General features: G+C 56.3%; 1 protein-coding gene and 1 long non-coding RNA gene across 3 annotated transcripts; one reads left to right on the forward strand and one right to left on the reverse strand.

The window, feature by feature from the left end:
* Positions 1-27: 27 nt before the first annotated feature.
* Positions 28-9,438, forward strand: LOC142043304 (chloride intracellular channel protein 2-like). Of its 2 annotated transcripts, XM_075054310.1 has the most exons (6): positions 28-224; positions 5,120-5,229; positions 5,667-5,792; positions 6,881-6,987; positions 7,418-7,599; positions 7,773-9,438. In XM_075054310.1, the coding sequence occupies exons 1-6, from the start codon at positions 168-170 to the stop codon at positions 7,932-7,934; spliced, it is 744 nt and encodes a 247-aa protein (XP_074910411.1). In that variant the 5' UTR covers positions 28-167; the 3' UTR covers positions 7,935-9,438. The 2 variants fall into 2 exon arrangements, with proteins under 2 accessions (XP_074910411.1, XP_074910410.1); XM_075054309.1 differs by lacking the exon at positions 5,667-5,792.
* Positions 9,439-9,889: 451 nt separating this feature from the next.
* On the reverse strand, positions 9,890-11,471 carry LOC142043335 (uncharacterized). The gene is made up of 4 exons (XR_012654010.1): positions 11,158-11,471; positions 10,834-10,874; positions 10,469-10,577; positions 9,890-10,109 (listed from the first exon to the last, which is right to left on the reverse strand). It is a non-coding gene; the product is annotated as an uncharacterized LOC142043335 (long non-coding RNA).
* Positions 11,472-20,182: the final 8,711 nt, after the last annotated feature.

The raw sequence follows: 20,182 nt of genomic DNA on the forward strand, positions 1-20,182 counted from the left end.
CCTCCCCCCCTCAAAAGGAAGGAAAGGGCGAGCCCCGGCGCTCCGCGGGGCCCGAGCGCAGCCGAGGTGCCCCAGCCCGCAGCCCCTCCAAACGCCGGAGCGCTGCAGAGGACGGACCGACTCACGACAGCAGTGAGCGGCCAGCGGTCCCTCCCCGCGCCGCCGAGATGGAGAGTCGGCAGCGCGACGCCACCAAGGAGCCGGAGATCGAGCTGTTCGTGAAGGTGGGCCTCGGGAGGGACGGTTGCGCTTCGGTGGTTCGCCACGGGCTCGTCCTCCCCGGGCTCCGGCTGGGCGTAGGCGGTGGACATTCGTGGGTGTCGTCGTGTTTCGGGAGGCTGGAGATGGGTACCCGGTTTGAGATCGCTCGCCGTGAAGGCTGGCTGAGCGGGTGCCCACCGGAGAGGAGCAGGCACGTGGTGGTGCGGGGACTGGTGGGGTGTCTCGCCCAACATCCTAGAAGATGCCCTGGTCTTGTGGCGGTTGCGTGCCCCGGGGAACGGCGCTGCTGGCAGCTGGTGTAAGGAAGGAGCGGGCACACATGCGTCTCTCAAAACCCAGATGAGACAAGCCCCAGCCTGGGAACAGCAAGCGGGAGGGCTGAGAGCAGTCACTTCAGCTTCTTCTGCGAGCCAGGGTTGCGAAACAGTACTGAGGGCTTGGGGAGTCGGCGCAAGTGCCCACGTGTGGGTGGGATGGGGCGGCTTCACAGAGCAGCCCAGGGGGATTATTAGCTGGAAATGTTTGGGGTTTTTTTCCCCCTGTTAAGCAATTTTCCGAACACTTCCCCTGGAACATTTTAACACTCAAGTTCAAAATATTTGCAGCGCACATGCAGGGTATAGAAAGAGAGGAGCTGAAGCTGGCAGCTGGTAACTGCGTGTGCCAGCAGCGATGCCAGCGGGGCCCTGGGACACGCTGTCAAGTGACAGTGGCCAGGGGGAGCGATGCCTCCCTGTGCCACCACATTGAGGTTTTAAGGGCAGTTTCCCTGCAGCCACTCAGCTCCATGGGCTTTGCTCCTCTCCTCCTAGGGCAGCTTGGTGCCCGAAAGGACCATGGTGCCTGGCCGGAGGCACCGGCTTCCCTGGTGCAGGCACCTGGCAGTGCTGGGCACCGTGCGATGCCTTGCTTGAGTTGTAGTTGAAAATATGTACGTGTTGGAAAGGATTATCTGAGCCTTCGTGGGCAGGATCTCCCCTGTCCCCTTGCCAAAACTGTCGCCACAGCGGTGCTTGCCAGGCACCGAGCTCAGCTGAGCCAAATCCAGACAAGCGTATTTTCTTGGAGAAAGTAATTCGGGTCTTGAATTCCCTTAGCACCACTTTTTCCCTGGGATGGCTGGGGAGAAGAGGAAAACGATACATGAGGTGACTGCAATGGCAGCAGCATGTTCAAGGGGGTTTTCAGAGGGAAGGGAAACAGAAAGCAAAGCAGCAGCGTTGTCAGGACTTCCCCTATGCCTTAATTTAGCACAAAAACCCCCCTTCTGGCTTGTCTGTTAACAGACAAATTGATGCTGTGTCTCCTTCTCTTACCATTCAGGACCCAGTTTTACTAAAGTCACAGCAGCTCCTGGCTGCAGACAGGCACCCTCCCGTGCCATTAGCACCTTGCACCTCTCCTGGGCCGGGGTCCGCCCTGAGACACAGCTGCCAGTGTAACCCGTGATAGCTGTAAATCATGGGGAGCCGATGCTCCCGCAAGCGCCTACCAGCACGCTGCCCCTGCCCAGCTTTCACTTTGGCAAATGCCAAAGTTAACTTGGTGACGACAGAGAGGGTGCAAAGCAGCTCCTGCATCATCTTCGAGTTGGGGTAGGCAGTCCCCAAAGGGCTGGCAATTTCTCACCCTGCCATGGTCCTGGTGAGAGCATCGTCCCGCTGGTTGGGGGGCTCTCCCTGCCTGGGAGGAGGCTCTGCCCCTCAGCCCCGTGAGGCATTTAGCTGCCCCAAGGCTGCTTCCTGGCTTTCAGGGTGGCTGTAGGAACCGTGGGCAGTGCCCCAAATGCTCAGAGCTGCTCCCTCCTTCCGCCACGTTTCGTGCTTTCCCCGAGGGGGAAACCACAGCAACAGCTAAGTAACTTCAGGGTTTTAATGCCTCATGCAGCCTCATGAGGCCTCAGAGCGTTGGCGCTAAAAACCTGCACCTCCCTGGAGATGCTGTGCTAGCCCATGCTGGGTTTATCCATCATCCAGAGGGGAAAAGAGTGAGGAAAGTCAGTCTAGGGGGCTGCGGGGTCTGCACCCCTGCCCCCGTCCCTGCTGCAGCCTGGGGAGAGCAGGGGAAGAGGGTTTCTCCAGAGAAGGAAGTGAAGAGCAATGACTTCCCCGCTGTGCTACTTAGCTTTTGCTGCGGAGGGAGGGCATGTGGCTACAAGTCTCCCCAAACCCCTTTCCCCTGAGCTCCCCTGGCTCCTGGAGGGGTCTCCCCACAGCCACATGGGTGCCAGCAGGGCCATACCAAAGCCCGGTGTTCCCCCCCGGCAGCACCCAAGTTCTGGTGGAGCTGCCCTCCACTTCCTCCAGATAAAGATTTGGCTCTGAGCATCCTAGGATGGGCCTGGCTTAGTTTTTTTCCCCTGCAGAGGCCATCCTGATTTTCCTTTCACTCCAGTCTAAAATTCTCCACCTCTCTATTTTTAAAAGACAAGGGGAAAACCAGCCTGAGCTGCTCAGAGGCTGGAGCTACAAGACAAGCACAGAGAACCCTGAAGCAGGCAAGCACAGCCTGAGCCCGGAGCAGCCCCAGTGAGGGACATCCCACACACCCAACTGTCCCCTCCGGCACCACCATTGTCCCTTGTGCAACTCCACCAGAGCCACTCGCTGCCTTGGCTCTGCATAACAGCTCCTGTGGGGCCAACAAGATAAATTGCAATTAAGCCCCCTTGCTCCCAGCCTTGTGCTGAGCGAGGAAAGCAAAGGGGAGTGCAGCCGGCTGGCTGCCCTCTCCTCTGCCACCAGCAAGGCCCATCTCAGGAGAGCAGGGAGGAAAGCATCGGTCCTTGTGCTGGGCAGCCACAAAAGCACCTTCTGAGCTGTTGGTTTTGGAGATGTTCCAAAGGATGGCATTAGTTTTGGTTTGTAGGTGCCAGCAACGATGGAGAGGGGAAGGGGAGCAGAGATGCCATGCTCTCATGCCAGCGGGGTAGCCCTCATGGCTGTTTTCTGACTCTCCCCTCCAGCTCCCTCACAGGACATCTGATACACAATTTTATCCATTACCAAAGAAGGCTTATTTGTTATAAACTGACACGGGATGCTCCTGAGTGGCAGCTACCCGGGAGCATTTCTTATTAATAGCCAGCAAAAAGCCTTATGTGTGAATTCAGCTTCACTTCTGGGTATATCCCAGAGAATCAATACATTTTTCAGTTCCCATTTCTTTTCTCAGGAGCATCATTTCATGACAGCTGAGCATAGGAAATACAGGTTAAAAGTAATTTTCATTCCTCTGGAAGGACTAAAAAGTGTTGGCATAGTGGAAAACCAGACCATCACCTCCAGCTGACCACTCAAGCGTGTCAGGGTTTTGTTTTGATCAGTTTACCATCTCCCTTAGGGTGAGTTTGAGGCTCGTGTATCTCTCCTGGAGAAGCTGAGCGCTCCAGAGTCCACACGTTTCTGGGCACCTGTAGATACAGACAGGTGACTTGTAGCACTTACCTCCAGCCCAGGAGAGCCAGGCACAGGTCTCTGCATCTTCTGTTAATGAAGCATTCTCAGTCATCCTGTCTTTGGGGCCACAGTGGGGTGTGAGCTCTGGAGCCACCTCCAGCTGCCCACTCTGGATATTATTGCTGCTACTTGACTTCTGCACCACCAGGTCCTCCCAAATCTCATCACCCTCCTGCTTAGCCTCTGGACTTAAGTTCACCAGCTGATATCAAAGCTTAGCCATCCCACTGGGGCTCATGTGCTGACACAAGCTGCTCTGTGGGAGCAGCATCCCTCTGTGAAGGAGCTGGCGTGAGCTGTGCTGCTCCTTCCTGCTGTGGCAGGACTGCCACATGCGCCAGAGGACCATGGTTCACGTGCAGCTGAGGAACCAGTTAACTCTCTTAAAGAAGTCGAGTTTCCTGTGAGCCATTTTACCTCTCACACCATGGTGCAACTTCCCTCTCTGAGCAGCAGCTGTGCCATTTTTCATGCACTGGGGGGCACCTGCCCTGTTCCTCTTGACCAAACTCCTCATAAGGAGTTTCAGTCATTTTTGCAAAGGATATTTTCAGCTGCTACATAGCAAGGAAGTGGGCTTCACTCCACCTGCTGCTGCTTTCCCTTGGGACTGCTGAATGGGCATCATCTGGATGAGACTCTGATGAAGGAGGCCTGGTGGGACTCAGGCGGGTTGTCCAAGCTTCTTGCTTTTCTGTGTCCCTGCTGCTGTTTGATCCCATCCTGGTCACAGAGCAGCCCCTGAGTGCTGAGATGCTGCAGCTGTGTCCATGCAGAGCAGTTGAAAGGGACTGTCTGCATGTGACTGAAGCTTTAGGTGCTGACACGCGGCTCTGTTCCCCACCGATGCTGGCTGGGATGCCAGTGCGAATCATCTACCTCTGCACAGCCCCACTACTCCCAGCCCCTTCTCCTCCCCGAGGCTGAAGAGGCTGCTTGAGTGGTTCTTGGCCACCATCAGCCCAGGGAAGTCATGCCTGGGTTCGTTAAATGCACACAAAACTGGAGGCAGACACTAACAGAACACGAAAACAAACCACTCTTTTCCTGGCAAACATGAGCAGATTTCCCTTCTCACCGCCCTCTCCAGCCTGGCGTTCTAGCCAAGTGGACCCTCCCTTCCTCCCCATCCATCAGCAGTCACCCGCCACCTCCTTCCCCTGCCTCCTTCTCCTTTTCCTCCTGGCTTTATCTCACATTTCTGGGAAGGATCCGACCCCAGGCATCCTGAGGATGCTCCCTGATGCTTTCCAGTGGCAGCAGGGCCACAGCTCAGGCAGGGGCTCCCTGCAGCATGCAATGCTGGGATGTTGCGCCAAGCCCTCCGTGTGCCTTCCTCCCGAGACTGGCTCCGGTGTCTCGCCACCTCCAGGCATCCCATCTGGGCTGGGTGAGCCCAGTCGATGGGTTAAATCCTTGTTTTTCTGCTTTCCCGGCAGGCTGGTCTGGATGGAGAAAACATTGGAAACTGCCCCTTCTGCCAGCGCCTCTTCATGGTGCTGTGGCTCAAAGGGGTCAAGTTCAACGTCACCACGGTGGACATGACCAGGTGAGGCAGCACCACGGCCCAGCCCTGTGCCAGCAGCGGGGTGAGACCCCCTGGCTCAGCTCCCCCCATCAGCACTTTCCTCCCTCCCATCTGCACTGCAGCCAGTATGCCGCTGCGAGAGGGACAGGGGTGACAGTCCCTGCCGCATGCTGCCTGTCACGCCATGGGGTGCAGGGGGTGGGCCAGCACGGAACTGCATGGCATGGGGACCCCCTGTCCTGCTGGATGTGGGTGCAAGTCCATGACACCACAGGGCAGACCGAGAGGCTGGGGGGCACTTCTCAGCCCCCCAAACCCAGCAGAGCATGCAAGTGGGGATGCTCCCACCCCTGCGCCCCCTCCCACACGCCCACCTCAGCCTTGTCTGTTCACCCTGGGGAGGCTGGCGGGCGCAGACAAGCTGCAGGCTCTGAGCCCACTTATTTTCTCCGCTCCAGGAAGCCTGAAGAGTTGAAAGATTTAGCGCCGGGCACCAACCCACCCTTCTTGCTGTTCAACAAGGAGCTGAAAACAGACTTCATTAAGATCGAGGAGTTCCTGGAGCAGACCCTGGGTCCACCCACGTAATTGCAAGCTCGCTCCTTCCCCCTTTTGGGGCCCGGCGGGCACGCCACAGCATTGCGTAGTGCTCGGCAGATTGGGAAACCAAGGCAGGGTGCTAGGAGGTGCCTGAGAGCAGCTCGGGGAGGGGGCTGGCTCGCCACCCAGCACCCTGAGCCATGTTCTGCAGGGCCAGGGGTTGCAATGCTGAGGGGCTGCGTTCCTGGGGGAAGGTGGTGGGTCGGGCTGCGAGGGGACTGGGACGGACTAGGATGGAAAACAATGGGAGGAAATGCACCGGTCCCTTGGCACAGGCAGGGCTGGTGGGAAGAGGCGGAGCGTGGGGAGGGTCCCTGCAGGCACGGGGACCCCCTGGGAGTTGGTGGTTTTGCAGCTGGCTGTGGCACTCGGTGTCGAGGCAGAGGGGGAACGTGAGACCCCCTTTGCGCGCTTGTATTCGGTTCGCTCAGCTGAGCGAAAGCAAATGCCCCTGCTTGAATGCAGCAGCGCAGCTGGCCCAAAGGGCTGCCAGGGAGGGGGTGCCGCCCCTGGCCCCCCTGCCCCGAGCTCATGCAGGGCACTGCCCACAGCCTGCCGAGCCAGCCCACCCCGTGCCCTGCGCGGCTGCAGGCGCTCCCGCTGCATGCAAAAGAGGAAGCTTGAAATGCACTCATCAACCGCCTCCTCGGATGTGTCTGCCCTTGCAGCGCGACCTGGGATGCACCAGCAAACAAGAGACTGTTCCTGAGGAAGTCATGGGAGCTTCTGGCTTCCCCAGACACCTCCCGTGCCAACATGCATCCTCCAGGCTGGGCCAGAGCTGCCTGCAGGCAGAGATTTGCTCTGGGGCTCTGCGGCTGCCAGTGTCCCCAAACTGTGGCATTTCTGTCCTGTGATTTTCCCCTAGCAAACACCCAAGATAATACAGCTGCCAGGGTGGCAGCTGCAGTAATGTAAAGCATCACCTTTCTCCCACAACCAGCTGAATATCACCTGCGCCCTCCAGTACCAGCCCCGGGCACTGTGGCCCAGGAGATAACATGGCTGAGGACCACGCAGCTCAATCTCTGCCTCCATCCTTGCCTGCACTGACGTGAGTGTCTCTTTAAAGGTACCCGCACCTGAGCCCCAAGTACAAGGAGTCCTTTGATGTGGGGAGCGACATCTTTGCCAAGTTCTCAGCGTACATCAAGAACCCGCGCAAGGAAGCAAATATCAGTAAGAATTGCGGGTGGGGGCTGCGGGGCTGTGATCTGCCATGGTGGGAGTGGGGAGAGATGCTTTTGTCTGTGGGCCAATCCTGCCACCAGGTTAGGGCTCCTGCTGCCTTCCCCACCAAAGCCTCCTTGGCAAGTGGAGGAGCAAGGCAGTAAGGGCGAAGGCAGTCCTGTGCTCCACGGCGCTGCGGCCCCTGGTGCGGGTGCTGGGGAGAGCAGGTCCTGGAGGGGAGCGGGGGGTGGTGCTACTGGGATCCCCTGGGAGCAGAGACTATGGCCAGGGTCCAGTGCTGTGCACTGCCGGTGTTGCCCTGAGGGCTTTGTCCCCATATGCAAAGCCTGGGAGAGGCTCAGCCACCCTGGCGTAGTGCTGGGCTGTGCTGGGAGCCCGGGCCCCCAGGCTAACTGCACTTGTTTCCCTGCCCACCCAGATTTTGAGAAGGCCCTGCTGCGGGAGTTTCAGCGGCTGGATGTCTACCTAAACACTCCTCTCCCTGAGGAGATTGACCAGGACAGTGTGGAGGACATCACCATCTCCAAGAGGAAATTCCTGGACGGAGACCACCTGACGTTGGCTGATTGCAACCTCCTGCCCAAACTGCATATCATCAAGGTAATGGCACCAGCTCCCAGCGCCGAGGTGGGGGCAGCCACTCCAAGAGCGGGTGACAGGGTGGGGTGATGCAAACAGGGGGCTGGGAGTCCCATATTTGTCCCCCCTTAAGCCAGACAGCGAATCTTCCCCAGGTCTGGGAAGTCTCAGTCTCCCCCTCCTCTCTCCTCTAGATCGCAGCCAAAAAGTACCGTGACTTCGAGATCCCAGCGGACATGACAGGCGTCTGGCGCTACCTCAACAACGCCTACGCCTGCGATGAGTTCAGCCACACGTGTCCCGCGGATGAGGAGATAGAGCACACCTACGCCAGCGTCGCCAGGAAGATGACCTAACCCCACTGCAGAGCGCCGGCAGCGCTGCCCCTGGCTAAGCCTCCACCTCTGCAGTCCTGACACAACCAAACCCCAGCTGAGGGACGGACTGGAGGGGCTTCACAGCATTGCTACCCACCGCCTTTCAGAAATAGCGCCTTGCTTCACAGCCCCCCGCCGCTCCCTACTCCTCTGCCGCCGGCTGGCTGCAGCCCCCGTGCACCGTCAGTGCTGACCGTGCGTACAGACCGGTCCCTGCGTGGCTGCAGTGGCAGCTGCACCCCTACTCCCTGAAAATGGGTCTCACGGCCTGTGACTACGTGTCATGGGAAAAGCCAAGTGCTAGCCTTTTGCAGTGGCACTTTGGCAGAAGAGATGAGACCCCCCAAACGGCTGGGCCAGCCCTCCCTCCCCTTCCGCTGCTGGAGCTGCTGTGCTCTGCCAGCCCTGTGCAGCCCCAGCCATCCCGCACGCTTGGGAAGAGGCATCCTGGGATCCCAGTGCATCACCTGGCCTGGAGCTGTTTGAATTCACCCAGTTGCCCTTCTGCACAGCACCACCCAGCCTGCATTTGGGCAAGCTCTCTCATCCGCCAAGGCATCCAGGCTCCGTCTGAAGGCACCGAATGGCTCTGCCCCCAGTAGTTTATTGCAGTGACAAATTGTTCTCAATCCTAGAGAGTTGTAACCTGCATCTTAACTCTCCATTAGGACATGGGAGCAGGAAGATGCTGGGGCTGATGCCTGGCGCAAAAGTGCCAGGACCTGCTCTGGGCGGGAAGGAGGGGTGCAGGGACCCACGAAGGGCTGAGGATGGAGGGCAGAGGATCAGGACATCCCTCCCATGTGTGCCAGCACCCAGGGCCACATGCTGGCTGCAAGGTCCCGCCTGGCTCCCGTGAGCTAAGAAACCTCGCCCTGCCTTGCAGAACACTGCAGGAGATGCAGCCATGTGCAATTCCAGCTCTACCACCCCCTCCCCGGTCCCCACCAACACTTCACATGCCTGACTGGGAGACGGAGGCATGGGGTAGGGCATCCATCTGGTTTCCACATCCCCAGTACTGGACAGCCTAAGAGAGCAGGCAAAAGCTGCTTTGCAAAGCACTGAGTCTGTAGGAGATACGTGGGCAGGTTTAGTGCTTCCTGGCTCAGTGTTGTGCCTTCCTGTCCAGCGTTGCTGATGCAAGAGGAGTCAAAGCTGCTCTGCACAGCCATGACATCCCATCCTCCCCTATCCGATACCTTCAGCTCCCCCAAGGGCTCCTGCAGTGCCAGCCCTCCCCAGCCAGCCCCATGGGCAAAAAAATACTGTACAGTGAGTGTGGTGGGTCCTGTGGGGACATGGCAACAGCAGACCCCCCCCTCCAGCCCTCACTGCCACTTCGCTCTTTGCACTAAAAGGTGTGTCCTCGCAAGCCTGCCTCTGATAGCACTGGGTTTGGGGACTGTTTTTTTTATTAATGGGTTTGGGTTTGTTTGGGTTTTTTAAACTAAGAACAGCAATAAACTATATTTTAATATGCCTTGCTTGTGTACTGTCAGTGCAGGGGCCAAGGTCACCGGGCACGGAGGGTGCCACAGGGGGTGGAGGGGGCTGCCCCAAGGTGGAAAGCCTTTTGAGATTTAGCATAAGTGAAGCTGTAGCCCCCAGTCTCTGCTGCCCTGGATCACTGGGATGCATGTGGCAGCTCCTGCCTTTCCCACAGGAGAGATGTCCCCTCCCTGGCACACATGCACTGCGATTTGCCCATGCCATGCACACAGTGGTGGGAGGGCGCAGGACCCTGCACAATGTGTGGATGGAATAACCACAGGATGCTTCTCTGGTGCGATGGGTTTATTCAGCTCCTGCTGGCAGCTAGCATGTCCCTGCCAGGCCACAGTGGCAGCTCTGCCTTGCTATGGGCCCTGGAGTTCCGCTGGTATGGGAGAAACACTGTCCTGCACCCCAGATCCTCACGGATCCTCCCCCTAACCCTTGACACCCCTCCTCTGCTGCAGACCCTCTCCTTTTTTTCCCCACAAGGGACCAGAGACCTTTCCAAGCTCTGTGCAAACCAGCCAGTGAGGTGTGGGGCCACACGTGGATGGGACCACTGGAAGGCACTCAGGGAGCGGGCTGGCTGGCAGGCAGGCGGCAGGCAGGGCTCCTCCTGTACCCCTCATTTGGTGACACAGTATTTCCAGAAGCAAGCTGGGAGAAAAAGGAAAAGACACCCATGCAAGGGGCTGCAGTAGTGCTTGGCTACAGCTGGAAAGTTTAAAGGAAGGGAGATGTCCATCTCTTCTCCCAGGCTCTCCTTCAGCTTTGAAGTCAGTTCTAGGCGCACAGCCTGGGAGCTGAATGCCTTAGTCCACACCATGGGCACCCTCTACCCCAAACCATGGGTACCCTCCACCTCAAGTCATGAGCATCCTCCACCCCAACCACGAGAACCCTCCACCTTAAGTCATGAGCATCCTCCACTCCAAGCCCGGCCCCTGCTTGCCATGGCCTCTTTGCAGGTCAGTGGTGGGTCAGGTCCCAGGACTCGTTGGGAGCTGGGTACTCACCTCTCCTGATGGGTTGCTGAAAGGCGTGGTTTGCCTGCGTAAATCCCTGGCTCTGGAGCTCACCCACTCCCACCATCTTCCAGAGGACTGCATCAGTGTCTTCCACCTGCTGTGGCACATCAGCCCCATCACGTGTGTGTGGTGCCCATCTGGCAAAACCAGCCCCGAAACCCCCTTCCTCTCACTGCTGGACCAGGGAGGGAAGCAGGGTGGGCGCCCGGGCAGGACTGTCTCAGTCCCTATTTATTGAACAACAGGGATGGGGTTTGCTGGGACCTCATGGGGAGCTGGCCCATGCGAGTCCCCTGCGCAGTGGCATCTCCCTGGGCTGCCCTCCCCTAGGCCAGAGAGGCACCCCCACTCACCAAGCGGTTGGGGACATCCTCCTGGGGAATGCTTTTATTTCCTGAAAAAACAAACAAAACCGAAGAAATGCCATGAGCATGCAGGGGCTATGGGTCCAGCGTGGGGGCAGGAGCCAAGGGAAGATATGTGAGAAGGAGAGGGGACACAGCACCATTACCTGCTTCTCTCAATGCTCCCCTGGGGGCACCTAACCTGCAGCACTCCTTCATCCTGGATGCAACCCTTCACCTCTTCAAGAGCATCCTAGTCCCTGCCTCCCTCCACGTGTGCCCCCACACCAGCCCCATCCGCGGGTCCAGTTCACCTTGAGCTCTGGGACTCACCCTTGATATGAGCTGCTTTCTGGTTGTGGCTTGCTCCTTCCCCTGGTGCAGACAGAGCCTGGTTCAGGTTCCTGGATGGCTGGAGTCCTGCTGGAAGCTTGCTGTCAGCCACAGAGCCAACTGCACCATCAGACAGGTTAAAATCCGTTGGGATAAGGTCTGGGTTGAATGGGGAAACAGTGACAAGGACAAAGCAGCTCTTTCAAGGTGTGCTTGTTCCTCAGGCAGTGGGATGGAGAGCCTGAGCATGGTCTACAGATCCTGGGAATGACAGGCAGGTTGTTTGAGAGGGACTAGGGCTCGTCTCCTCGTCTGGCCATCCGTGCCAGCCCAGGCCAGGAGTCAAAATGCTGGCCATGGCACTGCAGGTGTGGCCTCAGTAGTGCTGAGCAGAGGGGACGGATCCCCTCCCTCCACCCGCAGTGACGCTCCTCCTAGTGCAGCCCAGGACAGCCCTGGCTTGTCCTGGTGCCTGAGCCAGGCTGCTGCACCGGTGGGAGCTGTGAAAGGTTAAGTCCAGACCCCCTTTTTCCCAGGTAACACCTCAGGTAAGTGCAAACAGAAATCTTGCCTGGGGAAATCTGTCCCATTGCCTGTTTGCATTGCTCTGAGGAAAGGGATAGTCTAAGGTCACCACAAAAACAGACGTTAGGCACATGGCTACGACTAAGGCAATGAGTCCTCTGCTGTCTGACTGTGTTTAACTGGAAACCAGCTGGTGTGTCAGGGGCTTTCCAGCATCTCACCCTTCAACCCATCCCTCCCCCAGTGCCTGCCTGTGCACAGCCCCCAGGAAGCTCCCACCAAGCTCTGGGAGCTGAGCAATCCCAAACACTTGGCCTTGTATTTCCTTTGCCTCAGACACACAGTCAAGCTACCAAAGGTCTGGAAGTCCCCATGAGTCAGCCAAATGACAAGAGGAGTCTCCGTGCCTGCTCATTTCCCAGAAGCACCAGGCAGTGTGCCATGCTGGGGCCGCTTGCAGAGGCTACACGGGGCTGGGTCATGCTCTCCTTCAGGACTCAAGTTCTGCCCAAGTGACTTTTTCTCCAGCATCAGGAAGCCCAGAGTGCCTAAACTAGTCCTTACCCAGCTGGTTGGTAGGACCACGTATGGACCAGGACCACAGGGTGGATGCGAATGGGTGTCATCAGCCCCAAGCCCAGGAGGTGCCGGCTCTGCTGCTTGCAGTCCCCTGGGACACTGACCTGCACGCAGTGACGCATGGCAGAGCACCATGCTGCAGAAAAGCCCCCGGCAGATGGTGCAGTTGGCCGGTGTCGCAGGGCCGGATCTCATGGCTGTTGGGGAGGCTCGTACCAGCCCTGTGACCGTGAGCAGAGCTCACCCCATACCAGGCCTCCCAGCGTGCACCACCCACTCCGCATGCGAGCTGCAATTCCCTCATCTCCACATAGGGTGTCAGAAGAATATGGAGTCTAGAAGCATGCTTTGTTTGTATGCCCCAGGCTGGCTGATTCCCAGGGCAACATTGTCTGTCATCCCAGAGTACCTGGACACATCACCCAAACTCTGCTGTCTGCAGATCACAACAGCCAAAGCAGTCCCTCGGGTACAGGATGGTCTTCTCTTGTCCAATCTGCTCACACTAGGAATGGGTTTAACCCTGCTGGACATACGCTACTTCTAACAATACTGGAGACAACTCTCCCTAGGCCAGAAGGTCTTTCTGTCCAAAGAGAGATAGGGGAAGCTGCACCACTGTGCATGTCTGCAGCAGCCAAGCCCGCAAGAAACACCAGATACGAGCCACATGGGTTGAAACAGCATTCAGTGCCAGCCATAAAGTGGTGCACAGGGACAAACCCCACCTGGCTTTCAAGCACAAACACCCAAGTCAGTTATCCTTACCTTGGGCACTGTTGCTTTCAGGGTAGACAGGATAAGTGCTGATGCAGCAAGACCCCAACAGTAGCACCAAGGTGACGACCATCCTCTGGAAAAGCATCTTCTCTCCTTCTCCAAGCCTTCTCCTAGGAGCCTGTCAGTGAGGGAGTGTGAGGCCATTCTCTTTTATGTCCTCCAGCTCTCTGTGATCAATATGCTCTCATCAGATGGGTTGTCTTTTCTGCTGGGTTGGCCATCCATCCTGATGACAGGAGACGACTGGCCTTGCTCTCCCCCCAGTTCAGTCTCTGTCACTCTTGAATGAGGATGCTTGATAAATGCTTGGCTGGGTTTTCAGAAGGTCTACTATTTACTGTGTCTGTACTGTGCTGTGCTGGGGGAGGAAGCATTGCAGAAGGCTAGACAGGTTGACTGTGCCTCTGGTGGGGTCTGGAGGAGGATTAGAAGAGAACTTAGGGCCAACATTTGGACAAAACATGTGGATCCATGCTTCCTTTTTGCATGATCTTCCTCCCCAAGGATACCATGTCTTCTGCTCCTTTCACATCTCATGGCAACATGAGGGCAGTGGCAAAGCCTTTGGCCACCTGGGCGTCCAGAGTTGATTCTCAGTGGGTGCCCCGGTCCCTAGTGACAGGATTCAGCAAGTAACAAGGCTTATCCTCTGCAGATAGCAGCAGCCGAAGCTTCCTTGTGGGAATGACATTTGACCTTGCTGGCGTTCAGAGGATGTTATCCCAGAAGCTGGCTGTGCAATTCCCCCTTATAGAGGATGTGCCTGTGACCTCCAGATGACCAATGTAGTCCCAACCCCGCTTGGCTGTGGACATCCAGGCCAGTAAATCACTGCAGACTGAAGGGACTCAGGCTGGGCTTCACAGCAACATGAATGTGGTGCAATTCAGAGGCAGCTCTGGAGTCTGGGTAGTTTTGCATTAGAGTTAAATACCCATTTTCTCTCTGGAAAAAAAGTTAGCCAGTGATGGAGACCTTGCAGCCAGTGTCCCAAAGTAACACCCATCAGACAGGATCATGAAAAATGGCTTTCCTGAGAGAATAATACAGCTGTGGTGCACACTTTTCTCAAAAGCTGCAGGTACAGAGGCAGACCCCAGCCATTCAGTGTGTCAGCAGGGACCTGGCCCAGCTGTCCCATGTCCAGGTTTCTCCACTTCCCATTTGAGACCCCCATCTTATTCACAAACTTCACTTTCAAATTACTGTAGTATCAGCCAACTTCAGCCAATGGAATTGCTTCTAATTAAATCTCTTTGCTTGGAAGGCTTAATTCAGAGAAACACAGCTGAAACTGGTCCCTTTGGTGACCTCAGCCAGGCCATGTTTGCTGTGACAGCAGCTTGCACTGTTGTTCATATAGTGCCATGCTTCCTGAGAGCGGCAAGGAAGAGTTTGACAGACATAAGAAGATTTTAAGCTCTCAGGAGCTGCAAATCAACCTTGGGTGTTATTCGTGGTGGAGAGGAGACAGAAAGATTTGTTCGGCACCCTTTCCTACCCCTACCAGTGCTGGGGCTCAGCCAGGTTGAGCAGTACCTGCTTCAACAGTGCCACGAGGAAAGTCCCTTTGACATCTTGGTGGGAGATCCATATTTCCCAATCTCTTGTGTCCTCTCCTCTTGTGGGGTGGGACATCATGGAGGCTTTCCTGAGGAAGATTGGACAGGATGCTTGGGAGCCTGGCATCTGTTTTTTAACCAAGAAGCTGACCACGACCCTGCTGACTGCAAAACAGGGAGACAACAGTGTTTGCACGCCCAGGTACAGTCTCTCATCTTTCATAAAATTGTTGAAGGTGCATTGACAAAAGATCATTACTTCTGTCTGCAAATTCCTGTCTGTCAGGCACAGATCAGACTGGGAGACAGATGAGGCGAAATGTTCATTCATCCCAACCAGGCACGCCACTCAGCTGGGAACTTTCTCCTAACAAAGAGCCGTATCTAGCCTGTTTTCCAGCTGCTCCCATCCCCTGGATTTCATGCCATATAATGAAAAATCCTGGAGGCAGGCTCATCGCTTCTGCTGTCAGGGCATGGGCAGGAAGCACAGCCCAGGGAGGGTCGCCACAGGGAGAAAGCATGGAAACCCCCTCCAAACTCACGCGTGCATCATGAGACGATGTGCATCCAGCTCAGGGCAGCTCTGCCTGTGCCATGTATCACCGGGGGCACGAGCAGTCTTTGTGGGCAGAGAGCTACCGATCGATCGGTGTGCCTGGAGCGGTGCAAGGGGAGCAGGAAGGCATCGAGCTGACCTACCTAGTCCATTCCTTGTCCAAAGACCAGAAATCCCCTGACCTGTGAATCAGGAGGATGGGGAGTGCAAGGACCAGCCTTATCGCACAGACCCTGTCTGAGCCCGCTGCTGCGAAGAGCAGGGGTGGGCTGCCAGGCTCCTCCATCCGACACAGAGGAGTTCATCCTGCGGAGCAAGGGGACCTGGTGACAGACCTGGGTGACAGACCTGGGTGACAGACAGACCTGGGTGACACACGGCTCCGTCAGTTCGATTTCAGCCGGGCGCCCGCGGCGCCTCCTGAGCGCAGACACTTGCCAGGCGTCCCCAGACGAGGGCACTCCCAGACCAGCACACAGAGTGGGAACGGTTTCTCTCGGCAGCCTCCCAGCCCCGGAGCTCGGCCCTGGGGTGACCTGGGCTCCCCCATCGCCCACCGATGCTCAGCACTTGGGTCCCGGCCCGCGGAGCTACGGGAAAGCTCCTGCCTGGGAGAAATCACACGGGTCTGAACCGACAAGCTCACACCTCTATTATCCCTGCAGTCCTCCCCATGCACGTGCTCCAGACATATTACGCTTAGTCTCCAGCTTTTGGGGCTTCCACAGTCCCCACTCACATCCCAGTGGGCTTCCCAACCAAGCCAAGCAGCTACGACCACCCATCTCCTGACCCGCTGGCCCAGCACTGTGGGGAGAGATGCAGCAGGAACCGTTGGCCTGGGTCACGTCAGCAGCTCAGACCTGTCAAACCATGAAGCCTTTTTGGGCTGAAGGATGGGGGTCTGGCATGACAGCTCTGACGCTGCTGCTCCGTGCCGCTCCGGGGACCCACCTGGACCTACAGAGCCATCACAAAGGTACCTTGCACAGGGGTGGCTGGACAGAAGGGCCTCGCTCAGCGAGCCTGGGGGCCCACAGTCTCAGGTTCCTTGCCAGATACCCAGGCACATGCCCGACAGTGCTTGGGATGGCTGCAAGGATTTGGGGTGGTTCTGGGCTGTCCCAGAGCACTGGCAGGGCAGCTGCAGTGACGGGCAGGATGGAGAGAGGGCAGAGCAGGGTGGGCACAGGGCCACAGCAGGTTCAGGGGCTGCAGCCCGAGACGCTGCTCTCTGCATCTCTGCCTTGCGTGACTTTCAAAGGCAAATAGGGATTTTCCTTCATTCTGTCAGCCCGCAAAATATTAGTTCTTAATTTTCCCCCATCATTTCAGGAACTGCTGTCTCCCTTGTGTTTGTTAGGTGCTACGGCTCCTATATGGCAGCTGCAAAAGTCCCATTAGCCCCCGCATAGCAATTTTCCACTCTCCAATACTTTTATAGGCTGGCAGCTCAGCTCTCTGAGAATTAGTAATAAGAAATACCCTCTTGCATAGTCCTAAACCTGCTGTTTCTAATAAAGAGCTGTTTTCAGCTGCATTCCTCTCATTGCTTTGATCTGGTACCGGCAGAAGCTGCAAACACCGCCAACAGCACAGAGAACAGCCAGGAATGAGCCTATTGATCATGGTGAGTCAGAGCTTTCACAAACCTCCGCACCAAATATCTCTAGGCATGGCATTATGGCCGTGAGAAACAGTGGCTGACCTCCAAGGTGATGGGCACTGTGGGGCTGGGCTGGATATCTGAGGACCCCTCACTGACTCACCCATCTCCATGCTGTGGAGGGACCACAGGACGCCTGCGAGCACAAGGTGGGAGCCAGGTCTGCACGCACGCCTGAGCACTGCAGCAGTGGTGGAGGGACCCAGCCAGGCGTCCTGCTGCACAGGCTTGGCAGGGGCCGGGGACCTGCCCCTGGACCCAGCTCCATTCTCCAGCATAACTCCATACTGCTCAATCCATAACGCCTGGCCAGGCAGACTGAAGCAGGCTGCAATCCAGACACACTCCACCCAGACCCTGAGCTGTGCATGGTGGTGGCAGGTCTCTGCTGGGTCATGCCAGGACCTCAACCCCACAGCGAGGATCGCACCTTCTTGCTGTGGCTCTGCAGAGCCCCACATGCTGTTTGCACCTCCAAGGTGAATCAAAAAAACCCCTTTCACATCCACTCGGAAACTTCAGCTGCTAAAATGCCATCTTGAAATGTCACGAGCCTTTTGCCTTTTTCCACTCTGCATGAACTTCTCTGTTTCATACAGAACAGGGAGCTCTCAGCTGCTTCAACCACCCCCTGGGCCGAGGTGAGTCCCCGCTGCCAGTGAGTAACTCGCCTGAATCACCCATGGGGATCCCAGCATGGTTGCCCTGCCAAAAACTCAGAAAAGAGCTGTTTTTCTTTTGATCTTTAAAGACCTCTCAGGCTGTTATAAAAGCGCTGGCTGTGCCCCGGCCCGAGCCGAGCTTCCAACAAAGTGGCTGTGGGAGCCAGTTTAGTCCCACCATGCTGGGCCAGTGCCTCCCAGCAAACAGCCTAGTTCTCAGCTGGTGCATCACGGGCTGGACTGGGACGCTCTTTGCTTGGCCTGGAGGACCTCAAGCTCAGGCTGTGGCTCCTTCCCAGAGTCTAACAGCACGTGCAACAGGGCAGTTTTGACCAATGCTCCTGTTGAACTGTTTCTTGCAAATGCCCTGCCACCACACAATGACCTTCAGGAACAGTGGTGAGGCTGGAGGCCCCATCAGCCCTGCCAGGGATGAGGCGGTCAGTCAAAGAGGGCTCCACATGTGTAGGGTTTTGACTGTGACCTTGAGACACATCGGAAACTATGAAGCACAAAGGGGATGGCGACTGGACACCACAATGAACAATGGGAAGAGAGCAAGCCCTTAGCATGTCATCTCTGTTCACTCCTGAACAACAACCCCAACCTCCTTGTCTTGCTGGCCAAACACTCCCATCACCAAGGGCAGTCCAGGACTGCTGTGGGATGCTCAGAGTTCTGCTGTCTCCACCTTCAGAAGTTTTCAAGGCCAGACTAGAAAAGATCTGATCAACCTGGTCTGGCCTCAGGCTGCTGACTTTACTCTGAGCAGGAGGGGGTACTAGGTTGCTCCCAAGGTTTCCTTCCAACCTGAACTGTCCCATGACCTGCTGCATGGGGACACGGCACCGCTCTGCACCGAGCTCGCTGCCTGCAGCCAGTGTCCTGGCAGTAAGAACATGCCTGCCTTTCTGCACAGCCACAGCACCGCCCTGCTCCAAACCTCAGCTCACAGCGCAAAGCCTGCGTCAGCCGAACACTACCCATGAGGAGACAGCTTGGCATTACTTATCTCCAGGTAAACAATGCACAGATGTGTGCTCTCTGGCGCAGACGTAAAGTGGTTTTTAGGGCTCATCCCAGGCTGCAGGTGTGATACTGGCCAGGTGCAAATGCCCATGTTGCCGAGACTGTTGCATGGGCACATGTGTGGCCCAAGGAAACACAGTGGTCCAGCTCTGAAAGAGCTCAGCACTCCAATACAGGGCATAATGAACACAGTTTATGAGACAAGACCAAGAGGTTAGGCTAGAAGAGAGACCAAAGGAAGATGCAGAGAGCCATGGGGATAAAGGGAATAAGCTGTTCCCTGGGGAACAGGACAAGAAACCACAACATGGAAAAGTGCGATGAGTCCTTGGGGAAAACATTAGTGGAGAAAATGACTATTTGCGGGGAAAGAGGAGAGTGTCCACTCCCAGAAGTCTTGAAACAGAAGCAGGACACACATTTCAGGCACTTGTCAAGGAGATCAATCACCGTGAGGTTCCTGTTCACCAGCTAGAAGGATGGCGTGGCCGTGGGGCTGCAGAGGAGGAAAAGGAGACACGTGGTTTTGACTCCGTGAGCTTTGGCAGAGCAGTCACAACTATAGATCAAATGCCTCAAAAAGCTTCAAGTTAAAAAAAATAAGAATTGGGATGGCGTGATGGAAGGTCAGTGTGGAACATTTTGCTTGAGGATTGACAGATTGCAATGTTTCAGCTCCTGTGTTTGCCTCAAAACCTCAACTCCTCTGAAGTCTGCCTGATTTTAGCATTGGGGAATTATTCCAGCTTGGCTTTTGGTTTGCTTTCTAAACAACTGAAAATTAAAAAGGCCATTTCACGTGACCCAAAACAACGGCAGATACCTGGGCCCTAATTTTCATCTTGTCAAAAAGAGAAAATGAAACAAATTAAGGAAAATCAGACTATTGTTTCAACTGAGCCTGAGAGGAACTTTGTTGGCAGCAAACAGCGTGTAGGTAACACGTGTGTTCCTTCGAGCAACTCTTGGGACCATCTCTCTCATTTTTTTTTAAATTCAGCACAATCCATTTAATACACCACATGATGATCTGTGGCAGGTTGACCGTGGCTGGATGCCGGGTGCCCACCAAAGCCACTCCATCACTGCCCTTCTCAGCTGGACAGGGGAGAGAAAATATAACAGAAGGCTCATGGCTCAAGATAAGGACAGCGAGGGATCACCCACCAATTACCATCATGGGCAAAACAGACTTGACTTGGGGAAATTTGTTTAACTTATTACCGATTGAATTGGAGTAGGATAATGAGAAAATAAAACCCAAATCTTAGAACACCTTCCCCCACCCCTACCTCCTTCCTGGCTCAACTCCACTCCCGATTTTCTCTATCTGCTCCCCCCGAGTGGCACAGGGGGACAGGGAAGGGGGGTTAGGGTCAGTTCATCCCACCTTGTCTCTGCCACTCCTTCCTCCTCAGGGACAGGACTCCTCACTCTTCCCTGCTCCAGCATGGGGTCCCTCCCAGGGAGACAGTTATCCACAAAATTCTCCAACGTGAGTCCTTCCCACAGGCTGCAGTTCTTCACAAACTGCTCCAGCGTGGGTCCCTTCCACGGGCTGCAGTCCCTCGAGCACAGACTACTCTGGTGTGGGGTCCTCCCCGGGCTGCAGGTAGCTATCTTCACCGTGGACCTCCACAGGCTGCAGGGGGACAGCCTGCCT

Source organism: Buteo buteo, chromosome 22 (assembly GCF_964188355.1).
Source record: "Buteo buteo chromosome 22, bButBut1.hap1.1, whole genome shotgun sequence".
Taxonomy (NCBI): Eukaryota; Metazoa; Chordata; class Aves; order Accipitriformes; family Accipitridae; genus Buteo; species Buteo buteo.

Excerpts from the sequence above, each read along its gene's own strand:
- LOC142043304 (XM_075054310.1), top strand. The coding sequence starts at position 168 with ATGGAGAGTCGGCAGCGCGACGCCACCAAGGAGCCGGAGATCGAGCTG. Across the intron at positions 5,230-5,666 it reads ACCACGGTGGACATGACCAG|GAAGCCTGAAGAGTTGAAAG; the intron begins GTGAGGCAGCAC and ends TCTCCGCTCCAG. Across the intron at positions 7,600-7,772 it reads CCAAACTGCATATCATCAAG|ATCGCAGCCAAAAAGTACCG; the intron begins GTAATGGCACCA and ends TCTCTCCTCTAG.